Genomic DNA, 16,395 nt, shown 5'->3' on the forward strand with positions numbered 1-16,395 from the left:
CCCCACTCAAACCAGGGTCCCCAACACACCCTCTCCACACTTCACTTGGAGCAGTGGGTCATGTCTGAAGGATGTCACACTTGCAGGAGATGTCATGGTCTGTGAGGTGCGAGCTGTGGATGAGCAGCCCAGACAGGAGGGAGAGTGGAGCAGACCCCTTGGCGCTCAGCTCTGACCCCTGGCTGCATCTCTGCCGCTCACTGCCTTTTTTTTTTTTTCCTGGAACCACTCGGTTCAAGCCCAGATGCTGGCCCTTCTCTTCTCTAGATGAGCCAAAACAGTCTGCTTTCTTCAAAAGGAAACTTGTAAGAACGGGAGGGAAGCCAAAAATAAAACAGGAACAAATGCAAGTGTGGCAAGACTGACGGACACATAGAAAACAGATTCCCAATTTGGGACAGAAACAGGCTCCCATGAGGTCCAGATGGGAACGCTCTTTGAAACTGTAAAATTCTATAAGGACACTAAAATTTAGTTATTACAAACACTCCATCTTTTAAAGTTGTCTAAGACCAAAGAAGTTAAAAAGATTAAGTCAACTCCAGGGATAAACCCTCGCATGATCTGGAGTTGTTGGAACTGAGAGTCCTGATCACAGGATTTCTAGAACGTGATGCCTGCTGCCTGTCCGAGGATATCAATGAGAAGAGGGGGCTGCCTTGATGGAAAGCCTTGTGGGATCTCAGGGGCTCTTTGCTACCCAAGGCATCTTGACCAGCCTGCCCTGGGAGGCATGGGCGTGCCTGGCTGGCAGGGCATCCCAGATGCAGGGCTGGCACAACCAGGGGAAAGACACGCTTGCTATGTGCCTGAACCAGATGTGAGTCAGTGGGTGATGATGCTGCCCAAAGGGCAGGGGTGCTGTGGGCCTGCAGGCATCCTCCTCAAGGGTGAAGGGGACTGGACAGAGGCTGCCCCTATGCCTTCTCCCCATCTCTGCCCTGAGATCCCCAAGGCCTACATCCTGAATCCCGGCTGACCTCAAAGAGGGGGTCCAGTGGCCAGGGTTGGGACAGTTCACCCTTTTTTATTTTTTACAGAGCAGGAAATTGAGGTGATGATGATAAATGACTTGGACACAGGCCGTTGACTCCTCTCTGAGCTGCTTGGGCCTTACTAGGATCTTGCACTCCATTTGGTTTGGGAACTGCTCACTGTGGAGGGCTCCCTCCCTACCGGGGACAGGCAAAAGGCACCACCCAGACACTCCTGAGGAGCCCACAGTCTCATGCTTGCAGACGGGGAATGAAATACCTCCTGATTTTCCTTCCTCCTGATCAGTATCTCCCAAACTGAGGTTCAGTGGAACAGGTTTGCCCAGATGCTTCCCAGGTTCTCATTACCCATGCTCATTACAGCAGCCAGCATGTCCATGCTGACTGCATGCTGAGCACAGTTCCCGCGGCCTGACATGGGATAACAAATGCAGTCTCCACGAGAGGCCTGTGAGATGAGTACTGCCTCAGTGTATGAGTGAGGAACAAAGGCACTGAGGCGTTCGGCACCTTGCCCAACAACACACAACTGGCTGGCGAGAAGCAGACGTGGGATTGAAGTCAGCCATTTACTCCAGAGCACGGGGTCATGGAGTCAAACAGACATGTCTGTGCAGGATTTCTGAGTTTTTCACATGCCCACAGGCAGTGTAGGTTCCCAAGAGGAGGATGCAGGCTGTTGTTCATCCCAAAAGTATGTTCTTCATTTATCTGATAACTATGTATTGACTGACTGCTCTGTGCAGGCCTGGTGTTGGGGGCACAGTGGAGTGCCAGGCAGACATGAATTCTGAAGGCACAATGACTGCAAGGGGATGGTTTGGGTTATGGTGAACCTCAGAGGGTACCCTTTAAGCACTCCAAAGTTTGGTGTGTGTGTGTGTGTGTGTGTGTGTGTTTTTAATTTAGCCTTTTTAGACAGAAAATTTCTAAGATCGGCCACATGAAGCAACACGTCCTGAATCTGAGTTCTTATTCTCTTTGGGAGCCAGATTTTCAACTCTGCACATGTACACACGGCATCATGTGCCATCATGGAGAGGTGTCCTCTGGGCCTATGAAGGGGAGGGAGCCTTGTCCACACACGAAACAAGACTGAGCATCCTCATGATTATCAGCACTGATCCATCAAGCATCTATTATATACCAGACCTCATGCCGGGCAGGGTTAGAGCAGTAAAGTGAACAGACCTGGTGTCTAGAACACTGGGGTGTGTGACCTGGAAGAAGGTCGTTACTTGCATAATACAAAAGCAAATATAAAATTACAAAGTGTGATTAGCAGGAAGGAGCAAAAAGAGAGGATACGAGAGCTCAGACAAGGGACCCGACTGCAGAAACACTGTGTGTTGAGGGGTGGCAGTGCTCTGCATGCCCCCCCCCCCAAATAGTTTCTGTTGACTGAGCCTTGGGTTCCGTGGAATGTACAGGGCACATTCCAGGACTGGCTTCACTTTACCATGCTGTCCTTTGCTTTGCTTCATTTGGAGGTGGGAGGGGAGGGAAGGAAAAAGAAAGCAAAAAACGTGTAACTTACTTTACCCCAGCAAGAAGAGAGACAGGGTTTCTAGAAGGGATCATTTCTGTCTCTGAAGGCCACTCCTGGGGACAGAGAGGGGATTGTTACTTTGTTATTACCTACCCTCCTATCCTCATTTTCCTGCCTGAGTCTCAAAGCAAGTTTTACACCAGGGGATTTGGGGAGTTTGCAGATGGGAAAAGGACTGGGGTAAGAGCTCAGGAAGTCTGTTCATCGGGCCTTTTCTGAATCGTGAACTACAGATCTGGGATCTCTTGCTTGTTACAGGAAGCTGGTTTGAGAGTTTTGTGAGCAGCCCTGCATTTTCCTGGGGTTCCCGTGGCTTGCTGCAGATGGTTTCTCAGGTGGAAACAGTCCACCTCCCTGGAGCAGTGGCAGCAAAGTTGGGGTGACTGTGGCTGGTGTGCCTACCTGGACGAGGCTAGGGGCCATGCCCACCACCACCGCGGGCCCCAAAATGTTCTACGATGGTGAAGAGGAGAACCACTTGGGAGTGCAAAGCAGAGAGCACCTACTCAAGTCCAGGAGAGGAGCCTGTGGCCCACGAAGGTCCCCTGCATCAGACGGCACAGCAGGCCCAGCTCCCCCAGCCTCAGTTCTGGGCTGCTCCTCTTTATCTGTTCTCACTCCCTGGGGATGCCAGCTTCATGGTTTTCAGTTTCATGGGTACTCTTGAGGACTCTCAAATTTATTAATACAGTTCCAGCTGGGTCCCTTCCTCTAAAATGCAAACCTGTGTATTCAACTCCCCTCACCTTGAGTGTCTAATGGCATCTCAAACTTCACATGCCCCTAAACTGAATTCCCAGCACACATGTACCCCACAAACAGGCTCTGTCACCTAATCACTGAATGGCAACTCTATCCCTCTGGATGCAGAGGCAGAAACACCTGTCATCATCCTTGACTTCTCTTTCGTCCAGTCTTCAGCAAACCTTGAGGCTCTGCCCTCAGAAGATATCCAGAATTCCACTGCTACTCACCACCTGCACTGCTACATTCCAGTCCAACCACCGTTTCTTCCCTGCGTTATTGTGCGCACCTCCTAGTTCTATTATTGGCCCCTTTCAGCCTATTCTTAACACATCAGCCAGAGTGATTCTTTCAAAAAGCAAGTCATATCATCTGACTCTTCCCTTCAAAACCTTTCAATGACTCCCACTCACTCAGAATAAAAGCAAAATCTTCCCAAGAACTGCATGAGCCAATATGAATTGGCCCCTGGTTACCTCCCTGTACTCCTCTCCTGGTCCTCCCTGTGACCTGGTCCCCTGAGCACAGATGCTGCTACCTCAGGACCCTTGCACTTGCTGTCCCCTCTGCCAAGGGCTTTCCTGCCCTATGTCCACAGGCGTCGTTTCCCTTCTCCCTCCCCACCCCCTCTTCTCTCTATGTATACATATAGTCCCTTTACAGTCAGGATGCATTTACATGGTAGCCCTCATTTCACTTAATACTCTGCTCCCCTTTCCATTTCACTTTTCCCCACAGCACTCATCAGCTGACACTCTATACGGTTACTTGCTTGTTCACCGTCTGTCTCTCCCAGTGGGACAGGAGTTCCATGAGGGTGGGGAATTTTGTCAGTTCTGCTCACTAGGACATCCTCCTGGAACAGTGCCCAACGCGTGGCAGCAGGCATTGGCCCTAAATTCTTGAGTGAGTGTATGAATCAATGAATGAATGAAGGGCCAAGGTCTACCATCTTTCTTAACTAAACCACACCGATAATGCATCACACAGTTACTGTTCTCCACTTGCTGCTTCAAGTGGAGCAAGAACTTAAGAAATTTTTAAGAGCAACTTGAGTGCAAAATGTTTCTGTCTTTATGTGAATTTTTCAACGTTTCTCACCCACATCTAATTGGATGGTAGGTTTTTAAGCAAATTACCACGAGCCTTTCTCAGCATCCAAATTTGCTTTCCATTAAAAAAAAAAAAACTCTATGTTCACATTTCATAGGCTTGGATACTATTTAATTCAATCATACAATCCAATAATACTGGCATATTTATTACTATGTTTATTATAACCACAATCGTTGTTGTTGAGTGTTTTTAGTCACTCAAGTCATGTCTGACTCTTTGCGACCCCATGGACTGTAGCTTGCCAGGCTCTTCCGTCCATGGGATTTCCCAGGCAATACTGGAGTGGGTTGTCATTTCCTCCTCCACAGGATCGTTCTGACCCAGGGATCGAACCCGCCACTCCTGCTGCATCTCCTGCTTCGCAGGCAGATTCTTTAACGCTGCGCCACCGGGGAAGCCATACACATGATTATGTTTGTATTATTATAAAACATTGTTAAAATAGTGGCATAAACAGGTTTGGAGACTAATAGAGCTGACTCCTGGCTCCATTTAAAGCTGGGCATCCAAGGGCATGGTGCTCCCTGTGTCACCGGGGGAGTGAGGAGCATCCATTCACATGCCGGGGTGGTTAAACGACAACCAACTGAGCCTCGGCTCTTATCTCGTTTTATCCACAGCTGAGATCCTAACAGCAGTTCAGAAGGATGTCTGGCACCACCCCACCCTCTGGCTCCTGTCTCTGCAAAGTGCACCCACTCCAATTATTCCTTAGGTCACGGTGAACATGTGACTTGATGACCTGCAAACAAGAGACCTCTGTGCTGCCGTCCTCAAGGGCTTGTGTGCAGCCCTCTGACTCCATTGGCTGGATCCCGTTACCCAGAAGCTCTGGCTCACGGGTGAGATGGAGAAACAGCCCAGGTGAGAGGTGCTCTGAGTCCAGTCTGGGCAATAGCTTTGTTTGGCACAGCCCTGTCAAGTGAGTGGCATCGTGAAACCAAACAGCGTTTAGGCTCTCGGAGGGAGGAGGCGTTCCTCATTTTGAGCAAAAATAACAAAACATGCAAGAGAAGCCATCCATGGCCATGTAACTGTAGAGGCTCTACTTGAGAGGGACTCCTTGGTAGATGTCTGAAGTAAAACTGGAGACAGGGAGGAGGACCTTGTTTTGGGGCTTCCCTGGTGGCTCAGCGGTAAAGAACTCGCCTGCCAATGCAGGAAACACAGGTTCGTTCCCTTGGTCAGGAAGATCCACGGGAGAAGGAAATGGCAACCCGCTCCAGTATTCTTGCCTGGGAAATCCCAAGGACAGAGGAGCCTGGTGGACTACAGTCCCTGGGGTCACAAAAGAATCAGACATGACTTAGCGACTAAACAACAACAACACTAAGTACCTACTGTGTGCTGGGTGTTGCAGTAGGTGCAGGGTGGAGTGAACACCGCACCAGCAGGGCTCTGTGTGATACCTAATGACCTAAGGTCATATATTCCCCTCAAAAAGATACACGAAGAGCAACAATGAGCAAGGCATGGGATCCTCAAGGATCACCTCGGCTCTGACCCTCAGAAGTGACCCTAATTCTCAGGTGGCCCTGGCTCATCTGTCACAGGGTGTTTTATTATACAAGCATTCAGAGATGAAAAATGTCATGAATATATCAAAAAGACTGCAAAAGCAAAGGAAAATAATTAAAAATGAAAACCAGAAGCAAACGAAATGATGAGATGTGGTGATATCATGTCATTCTTTTCCCCCCTTTACAAGACCCAGAGGGGAACTCTGAAGTCTGGGTAAGACTCACTGGAGAAGTTGATAAAAATGAAGACTTCAAAGACCCACCACCCACCCCCGCCAAAGATGGTGGTTTAGTATGTCTGGAATTCTTAATAAGCCTCCTAGGTGGTTTTCTGATGCAGGTGGTCCCCTAAGTGAACATCCCGGTGAAATAATCCAAACTAGGTCCCCTTCACACAGCTGGAAACACAGGAAATTTACCACCTCAGGCTGAAATTAACCAGACAATACCTACCAGACCAGCAAACTACTCTCCCCTCTAAGCACCTGCCCAGCCAGATTCAGAACTTTACCTAATGGAACACCTGCCACTGGCCAGCACCAATGGGCTAAACAACTAAAATTTCTTCATTTTTAAGGCTATAAATAATTAACACTAGTGTTAATTATTGTGATGAAGTAACTTCACAGAACCAACAAATCAACTACAGTATCTGATGCCAATCTATTGAGGTACATCAAAGGAACTGGCCCCTCCGTGAAGGCCAAGTTAACCCAGGCTTCCTCTCACCAAACTCACTGGTTAAAATTCATTCAAAGGAGTCTAAACGTGAACGAAGGAGGTAGGAGGAGACAACACCTATAAGCCCATGCATTGATTATCAGAGAAACTCTGAAAAACTTCTGGGGGGATATCATGAATTAAAGGGGAAAAGCCAGTCCACGGGCAGGGCCAGCAGCCTGGGCGGCAAGCTCTGGGATGGAACGAACATCCAGGCGTTTCCTTACAGACTCAATCACCTGTGAGCACTTGGCACCAAATAAAACATTTATCCCAAACAGAGACTACAGGACAGAGGCATCGGGTAAGGATCAAGGTGCAGGGACTGCCCTGGTGGTCCAGTTTGGTTAAAACTCTGTGCTTCCAGGGTAGGGAGCCTGAGTTCAATCCCTCGGCAGGGAACTAAGAATTCACATACCACAGGAATGGCCAAAAAACAGATGTACCTTTAATGCAGAATTAAGGTGCTTCTCCTGCGACAAACTTTTGCTGAGGAACTAATTGTGTGCCCTGTCACCAGAACATTCCTTTGATTCTCTCCACGTGTAGAACATGTGCTTTTGTGAGCTTAAAAGCAAGCAAGCAGTCTACTGTTCAAGTTCAGTGTGTTTTACACTCAACGCTCCCCTCTCTGCAGTGCACTGTGCTTACTAGGGAGGTCCCTGGGTGTTCTCAGGTCCTAAGCGCCTCTTTAGAGGATTCCCAGGTGATGCTAGTGGTAAAGAACCCGCCTGCCAATGCAAGAGATGCAAGAGAAGCAGATTCTATCCCTAGGTCAGAAAGACCCTTCTGGAGTAGGAAGTGGCAACCCACTCCAGTATTCTTGCCTGGGAAATCCCATGGACAGAGGAGTGTTCATGGCTACAGTCCATGAGGTCACCAAGAGTCAGACATGACTGAGCACACACAACCTCCTTACTGACATACCACCTCAACCGGGCCCCTGTCCGACTTTCCAGCCCATGATGATCAGACACTATTTAAAGGCTGCCAGGGAGTACAGACGATACCCACAAACAGGTGAAAAAGTAGATGGTGAGAGGTACAACCTTCTCCAAAAATACTTGAGCCACATACATCTCAAGCTTCTGGATCCTGCACACCCGAACTCTGAGGGTGTCACTTCATCACCACAAAATACAAGGTGCTAGTCACCTTGAGCCTTCCAGGAAAGGTGAAATGATGTTCCGGGCAACTTTTAAAAGTGAGGGAAGTAGTAGCTTCATTAGACCTGACAGCAAAACGCCTGTGCATAGAGTCATCCCCCTTCCTGTGTCCAAGACGGACACCGGGCACTCGGCCCGGCCCGGATCCCTGAGCGTGACCCTGCCTGGAATCCTGCTCATGGCACCCCTGGCAGCTGCTCCCCTTGCACAGATGGAAACCCCAAACCCACTTGCCAACCATGGCTTGGAAAGACTCCTATGAAAACAGAAAGAAAAAAAAAAAACCTAAAAAGTTGATGCCAGGGAGCAAGGTTTAATCCTCTGGTGCCTCGATCTGCTCATCCTCTAACAAAGCTGGCAGACGAGGTGGCTCCTCACACCCAAGCTGGCTGAGACTGCTCAGCGTGGTCTCCCGAGAGCATACAAACCGGACTTGACCAGGAAGGACCAACCACCTGCCAGTGCAGGAGACGCTGGAGATCCAGGTTTGGTCCCTGGGTTGGGAAGATCCCCTGGCAGAGGGCATGGCGATCCACTCCAGTGTTCTTGCCTGGAGAATCCCATGGACAGAGGAGCCTGGCGGGCTACAGTCCATAGGGTCTCAGAGTTTGACATGACTGAGCACACACACAGAAAAGACCAAGACTTTCGTTCACCTCAAGCACAAGTTTTAATTCCTTCAAATTAGCTGGTGCTTCTTGTCCACACCTGGGCAGCTGGGTACTAACAAGCCACATGACCTCTGTGCTGGAGGTTCCCCATCTGTAAAATGGGAAATATAAAAGTATTTCACAGTGTCGGTACAATGATTAAATGGGGCAGCATGTGTAAAGCCCTGAAAACAGTGGGCATCAAGTGCTTTGAAACATCAGTGACCATCCTTCTCATTTCAGTGAACTGGGGTCCCTTCGTTAAATTTTCATGGTTTCACAGAGCTAATGAAGTGTTTTCTTCCAAACTCAGCTTTTAAAATTTTACACTTTAACTTTGAAATTCAAAACCGACAGAAAATAAGTTACACAGGGGGATGACAGAATTTTTTTTCTCCCACTATGATCTGAAACATGATTTCATTTTATGGCTCATTATCTGATGGGAGAACGGGAAGCAGCTACAGTCAGGAGAAGGGGGCGACAGAGGACAAGATGATTGGATGGCATCATCCACTCAATGGACACGAGTCTGAGCAAGCTCTGGGAGTTGGTAATGGGCAGGGATGCCTGGCGTGTTGCAGTCCATGGGGCCGCAAAGTGTCCGACACGACTGAGCAACTGAGCAACAGTCAGTACGTGAAGTACAGGCCTGCTTAAGGCACAGCAAAGGGCCCCAGGGTGACGGGCAGCAGAAGCCAGGGTGACAGCCACTTGAGCTCCTTGTCTGGTGGAGGCAAGATATGATGAAGGAAGGTTCTGGCCACCTCGACCCGTGCGGCCATGGAACCTCATCATTGGCCAAAGTCCAGCCCTTTGCACCTGAGCACCAGCCCCAACCGTGAGTCAGATTCAAATTGAGATTCCAGAGGTAAGAGCAACCCACACAAGGGCAGGCACACCTGTGATCTTCACAACCATCCTTCCTGGTCAGATGGACTGTTATTGCTATTTACAGAAAGGAAAGCTGGGGCTCAGAGGTTAAAGAACTCGCCTAAGGCTAACAGGGCTAATAAGAGGACGAAGCCAGGATTAAACATTTTATCCATTTGACAAACATTTATTGAGCAGCTGCTACCTGGCAGGCAGTGTGGGAGATGCTGGAGATCCATCAGTGAACACACTGAAGCTCCTGCTCAGGGAGAACTTTCATTCTAGGAGGGGGCACATTTAGTAAACCAAGCTAACAAATCAAGAAAAGAATGTATGAATGAGCGAAGGGCCTCTGAGAACAGAAGAGCAGACGGAGGGACGAGGGCAGTACTTCAGGTCGGGATGGACAGCTGATAAGCATCTCCGGGTCTGGGCCCAGTCAGTGTCCTTAGGTACATCCCAGTGCCTGAAATGAAGTCACAGCAAAACCCTGAGGGGCCCTGGGAGGCCAGGCATCCAGAGCTCCCTGGGTACCTCTGCATCCTCAGGTGCTCCAGGCTCATTCGCTGTGCCTGGGGGCCCAGATGGAGAGCTAGGACCATCTGAGGGCCTTCGGGAGTGTTTCTCTGAAACAACTATAAGCTAAGCTGAGGTTTGTCAGTTTCCATAAAGAAATCTTTTTCTTCCCAGGCCTTGGAAAGCATGAGCAGTTTCTTCAGCAACTTGTTCCGAGTTCCTCAGCAGTCATGACCTGCCACGTTCCGGCTCTTTCCACCACGGACCGTCACTACATCCCATCCGTTTCCTCAGTGGGGCCTCCCCAGCTCTATCATTGTGAGGACTCAAGTCATCACTGAGCGACAGTGGTCACCACCAGAGCCGTCAGCCTCATAGGAAGACATGCCACCTCCTCGGGCCCAGCCACTCACAGACCAGGCCCCGGGCTCAGCCAGCGGTCTGTCCTACCCGTGACACGTGGAACCCAGGGAATTAGCAGCCAGATAGCTAGGCATTCAAGGCCAATGTTTATTTCCGGCATGCTCCCCAACTTCTCCCCAGCAGAACCCCTGTGGATGATGGCATCAGCGCCAGTCACTTGGGGAATGCAGTGATTACAAAGGATGTGTGTGCTCAGCCATGTCCGACTCTCTGCGACCCCATGGACTGTAGCCCACCAGGCTCCTCTGTCCATGGGATTCTCCAGGCAACAGCACTGGAGCAGGTTGCCATTTCCTCCTCCAGGGGAACTTCCTGATGCAGGGATTGAACTCACGTCGCCTGAGTCTCCTGCACTTGGAGGCAGATCCTTTACCACTGCACCACCTGGGAAGCCCATTTACGTAAAACCCCAGTGAATTTGATGGTTTCACACAGCAGCAAAGAGCTGGAACCAGCGGGGTTCGGAATCGTTTACTGCAGTGGGGCAGAATGCAGGTGATGTGGTCCCTGTCAGACTCGATCGATTTCTCTGTAAATGAGGGCAACTGTTCTTCCTCAGGTGGTGGGAGAGCTTCCTGGGAGTTAGTGCCGGGAGGAAGAAACAGCCAGGAATACCCTCAGCTCCTCCATGGTGTCCAGTTACACCCTAAGGGTCCTCTGAAAACTGCTGTATATGGGACAAAGTTTGTCAGATCTACTGACCAACACCTTCCTGATCAGACTGACCGTGAAAGCTGTTTTCTGAATGGCTGGCTGACTGAATCACTATAGGAAAATGTGCCTGAATTCACAGGCCCAATAATAGCTTTGGAAATAGAAGCCATCTGAAAATGTCCCTAAACTTGAGCTGGGCTGGCAAGGATTGGATGTGATTATAAAAAGCAAGTGAGAAGAGAATGTTACTGCAAGGAAAATTGAATCCACATGAGTTTTAAATAACTTCATTCCAATAGAGAATGTTAAAATGTTACATTTTTGGCAAGTATTAAGTTCTGACACAAATGCAATTTTCAATTTAAATTCTACTTTAACTTAAAAAAAAAAAAGGGCCAGAATTGTATCCTAAAGCCTAACCTCCCTTCTATTATTAACTTATGTGTGAAACAAACTCTAGGTCATTTAAAAATGTTTCCCACTTAAAATTTACACTTAGATTTAATGCTAAGACTCAAGAGGTCATCTAAACATAACACTGTCATACAGTAGGCTCTTGTCTAAACACTGACATGGAAATATGCTTAAATATGTTCTCATTCAGGACATAAAGCAATACTTTCAACTCTATCTGTAGCTTTCTGTCAATACTGAAATGACACCCTACTGAGTAACCCGGGTAGCATCTATCAAGGAATTTTCAAAAACGTCGGCTCTTTGTTTGGCATCCTGCTGTGGGTTATAAGCTGGACCTGTGAAGGCATATTCAGGCATGAACTTATTCCATTCAAAGCTTCTATGTTCTCTGGACCATCCGCCTAAATTTCAGGTTGCTTTCTGTAAGAGACAGTTGAAACAGAATTCAGCTGGCCCAAATAAGGCAGAAAACAGAAGCTCATACTAATCCTATCACCCCAGTGGTTCAGCAAGTTTAATAAAAGTGTTCCCAAGTCCTTTAATGGTTCACAACTGAATGTCATTATTGCAGCAGCTGATAATTTACTGTAGCGTCACAATGTGTTTTTTCCCCCCCCAATTCTTTTTAATCCAGAAAGTAAATAAACCCTACACACCCTTCAAGCTCCAATATTTTAAAAATAACTTTTGACAAAAACTTAACCTTTCGTTTTGCACTCAATAGGGGCTTCCCTGGTGGCTCAGAGGTTAAAGCATCTGCCTCTAATGCAGGAGACCCAGGTTCAATCCCTGGGTTGGGAAGATCCCCTGGAGAAGGAAATGGCACCCCACTCCAGTAATGTTGCCTGGAGAATCCCATGGACGGAGGAGCCTGGTGGGCTACAGTCCGTGGGGTCACAAAGAGTTGGACACGACTGAGCGACTTCACTTTCTTTCTTTGCACTCAATGGACAATGTGCTGACACGGCAAGGGAAGCCCCAAGCAACTCTGATTCTGGCCAAACGGGTCAAGGTTCTCACATGACATCTGAGAATACTCATGGTGAACCAGGGGACCCTGGTTTAGAACCACTTCCAAAATCAAAGAACATTATTATTATTAAACAGAGTTTTGTCGACTAATCAGACTGATCTAAAAAGCCAACTGGGGTCCCCTGGTGGCTCATGGGTAAATAATCCATCTACAATTCAGATGTGAGTTTGATCCCTGGGTCAGGAAGACTCTCTGTTGAAGGAAATGGCAACCCACTCCAGTATTCTAGCCTGGGAAATCCCATGGACAGAGGAGCCTGGTGGGCTACATACAGTTCATGGGGTTGCAAAGAGTCAGACACGACTTAGCAACTAAACCACCACCATGAAGCCAAGTGGACCTGAAAGCTCTACGATGGAGGAAGAAGCATGGCCCACGGTTAAAAAAGTGAAACCACATGTGTTCCCATGAGCGGTTCCATACTATCAAGTCTTGCTGCACCAGGAAGAAGCCTTACCCAGAAGGGATGGTTCTACCTGCTCACTGATGCTTGAAAAGCCCTCACTAGAGACACTAGCAAGTCCTGTATTCTACATTTAGAGAAAATGAAGCTTAAAAAAAAAAAAAAAAAACTATAAATCAACAGGAAGGTGTTAACCTTGGAGGCAGTTCAAATCCTAGCTTTCCACTTGTGAGCTTTGTGACCTCTGAACAAAAATCACTCTCCGTTCCTGGTGTCTGTTCCCCCATCTGTAAATGATACCCACCTCATGGGGTTCTTGTCAAGTTTGGAAAATGCTCTGCACAGTTCACACAAAGCAAGCACCTGGAAACTGTCAGCTTCACCACAGGGCTTATCAGACCACCTCCATCACCTTCTGGAGAGGAAGAGGCATGAGGGAGGGGAGTGGGAGAACGCAGGGGCACTGGTGTGGCTGGAGGCAGGGAATGGATGGCAGCGGGTGGCATGGAGCCGTGCTGGGTGGCCCTCAAACAGGACTCTGGGTGGGCATTTGCCTGAAGGGATGAGCAGCTTCACATTGTCCTTATCACACACTCACTCAAACCTCAGGTTCTGTTCCACTCAACGTTTGTTTTTTGAATACTAGACATTTTCGTCTATAAAGAATTTCAACGGTGATACAGATGTCATTATTTTCACCAATATATATTTCTTCTTTTTTAAAATCCCACAGCACTGCCGTATTTAAGGCCTTACATCCTGCAGGCAAACTCCCAGGAAAGGGTCAAGGCACCAAGAAGGTGGGGCCCCACGAGGGGCCTCTGAGCAACACGCTCAGCAAGAAACTGCACAACAGCCTGACCAATCCTTTCCCCCTGGGGACCTATCACCTCTGTCTCCTGCAGGCATATAGCCCAGGCTCAAGACCAGACCCCCAGCTTTCAGAAAACGTGAACAATGCTGTTAGTACCTATTCTGCCAATGTTGAGAACACACAAGTACTTCAGCAATTAAGAGCTGCTGCTGCTGCTAAGTCGCTTCAGTCCTGTCCTACTCTGTGCGACCCCGTAGACGGCAGCCCACCAGGCTCCTTCCCTGGGATTCTCCAGGCAAGAACACTGGAGTGGGTTGCCATTTCCCTCTCCAATGCATAAAAGTGAAAAGTGAAAGTGAAGTCGCTCAGTCGTTTCCGACTCTTCATGACCCCATGGTCTGCAACCTACCAGGCTCCTCCGTCCATGGGATTCTCCCAAGGCAAGACTACTGGAGTGGGCTGCCAGAGCTACACAGTCATTATTTTTCCCATATAAACTCTGAAATTCTTCAGTGTGCACTGAAGTCACCTGGGATGATGACCTGACACACTACCCAGGACCCACCCCAAGGAGGTCTCACTTTACTTAAAAGGCTGGTTTTAGGTCCTTGGAGCTGGGAGCTTGAGTGCCACCTCTGTGTTAAGTTTGAGAAGTGCTGAGCTGGGGCCTGATAACCATCTGGAGGCTCCTGAACACACTCCCCTAAGTAGTGCTGTATCAGGACATTCACAGAGACTGGACCCCAAAAGGGCAGCAGCAGCAGGGTTCATACGGCCAGGGAGAGAGGAGGCCATGGCAATGTCTCCAAAAATGAATGACAGAAATGGCAGACCATTTCCCTCAATTCTCAGCCTCATCTCTGGACTACTTTAACTGTGGCTTTTATATCCAAGTCAACCTTTCCTTGGGGCTTCCCTGGTGGTTCAGACAGTAAAGAATCTGTCTGCCATGCAGGAGACCTGGGTTTGATCCCTGGGTTGGGAAGATCCCTTGAAGAAGGGAATGGCAACCCACTCCAGTATTCTTGCCTGGAGAATCCAATGGACAGAGGTGCCTGGCAGGCTACAGTCCATGGGGTCGCAGAGTTGGACAAACTGAGCTACTAACACTTTCTTCACTTTACAGCCTTTCCTCACCCATCTGTACTCTAACCCACTTTCAAGGCAAAGTGTCCTTTATGTTTCTAATGGTAAGTCCATCAATTCAAAGTGAGGCCAGATAGCAAGCCAAAATACACAGAAATAAAATAACGAATGTATTTGCTGTTGTTCAATCACTAAGTCATGTCTGACTCTTTGCGATCCAATGGACTGCAGCACACCAGGCTCCTCTGTCTTCCAGTATTTCTGAGTTTGCTCAAATTCATGTCCATTGAGTCGGTGATGCTATCTAACCATCTCATCGAATGCACTGTGAGATTAATTTTAGAAGAGTTGCTTTAACGTATTAAAAGTTTCCAGTTATCTAAATATCCACACTCAAATATTTAGGTAGAAGCATCTTCTTGGCCTCCGAGCCTTGGGAGAACTATGACGAAGTGAGAGAGGTTTTGAAGTAGTAAAAACTGGAGAAAGGCATCACATGCAAGCTGCACAAAAGTGGGGATTTTTGTCCACTGATGTAAACTGGACACAATGTGTATCTAGAACACAGTCTGGTACTCAATAATTTACTGTGATTTTTGTAAAAAACTGTGCTAGAAAGTACTGCTGCTGCTGCTAAGTCACTTCAGTCGTGTCCGATTCTGTGTGACCCCATAGACGGCAGCCCACCAGGCTCCCCGTCCCTGGGATTCTCCAGGCAAGAACACTGGAATGGGTTGCCATTTCCTTCTCCAATGCATAAAAGTGAAAAGTGAAAGTGAAGTCGCTCAGTCGTGTCTGACTCTTAGCGACCCCATGGACTGCAGCCTACCAGGCACCTCCATCCACAGGATTTTCCAGGCAAGAGTACTGCAGTGGGGTGCCATTGCCTTCTCCGAGAAAGTACTGGTAACATCCAAATTAAAAGAGCCAGCTTAGACACTGCCAGATGCTCCCAAACAGCTGCAGGGACATAAGGTTTTAGTTAATAGCTTAAAAAAATGTTCAACTCCACAAAGAGTTAAACCCTAAGCCATTCTTGTGGAGGGACCTGAGCGCCTTTTTGGGGACCCTCACTTGATTAAGTATCTGAGTATTCCCACATCCAGGGGGACGTGACAGCCCTCACCCAGCTCTTTCAGAGCCGATGGGAAATATGTAAGCATACACAGCCTGGAAGGAGTTCCTGCTAGAAGGAAAACTCGGGAGACCATCTTGCCCACTCGCCACTCTGGGTGAGGCAAAATACTTGCCCAAGGCTAAGCCACCAAGGAGGGGGATGGAGGTGGTTTTTGTCAGGGGCCTAGAGGGACATCCACTCCCTGCTCCCAGAGCAGCGCCCCTTCCAGCTCACAGCACCCGGGGCTCCTCCTTGGGTTCTGGACTCGGCTTCTAGAGCATTTACAGGGGTAATGCTGAAAGCCGCTTCGCACCTCCGCCTCTTCCTTCCACACACCTGCCTCCTAAGCCTTTTGGGGTTTTCTAAGCTGGGAATCCATAAGCCACAAGTGTGAACATCTCACTGAGGGAGGCTGATCACACCTTCAGCTTTACCACCCTTTCCTGAACAGCAAGGACACAGGCAGATAAAAAGTATCAGGACAAGTACTCCCATGGAGGACTTTATGAAACTGCCTGTTTCAGCCATTTTTAATCTTAAAAAAAAAAAAAAACAAAAACCCAGCAATTTCATAGCAACCTAATACAAATGTTACAACT

The 16,395-nt window shown here is 48.4% G+C and overlaps 1 protein-coding gene across 5 annotated transcripts in view; it reads right to left on the reverse strand.

Annotated features, from left to right (window-relative positions):
- PRDM2 (PR/SET domain 2) overlaps window positions 1-16,395 on the reverse strand; it is a 131,973-nt gene that overhangs the window by 17,759 nt on the left and 97,819 nt on the right. Inside the window, exon 9 of one of the 5 annotated variants that reach the window (XM_018060603.1) lies at window positions 2,533-2,597. The exons of the other annotated variants lie outside the window; for them this stretch is intronic. Coding sequence (XP_017916092.1) covers window positions 2,573-2,597 — 25 coding nt within the window. The 3' untranslated portion in view covers window positions 2,533-2,572. The remainder of the gene's footprint in view (window positions 1-2,532; window positions 2,598-16,395) is intronic. 5 annotated transcript variants of the gene reach the window in all.

Source organism: Capra hircus, chromosome 16 (assembly GCF_001704415.2).
Source record: "Capra hircus breed San Clemente chromosome 16, ASM170441v1, whole genome shotgun sequence".
Taxonomy (NCBI): domain Eukaryota; kingdom Metazoa; phylum Chordata; class Mammalia; order Artiodactyla; family Bovidae; genus Capra; species Capra hircus.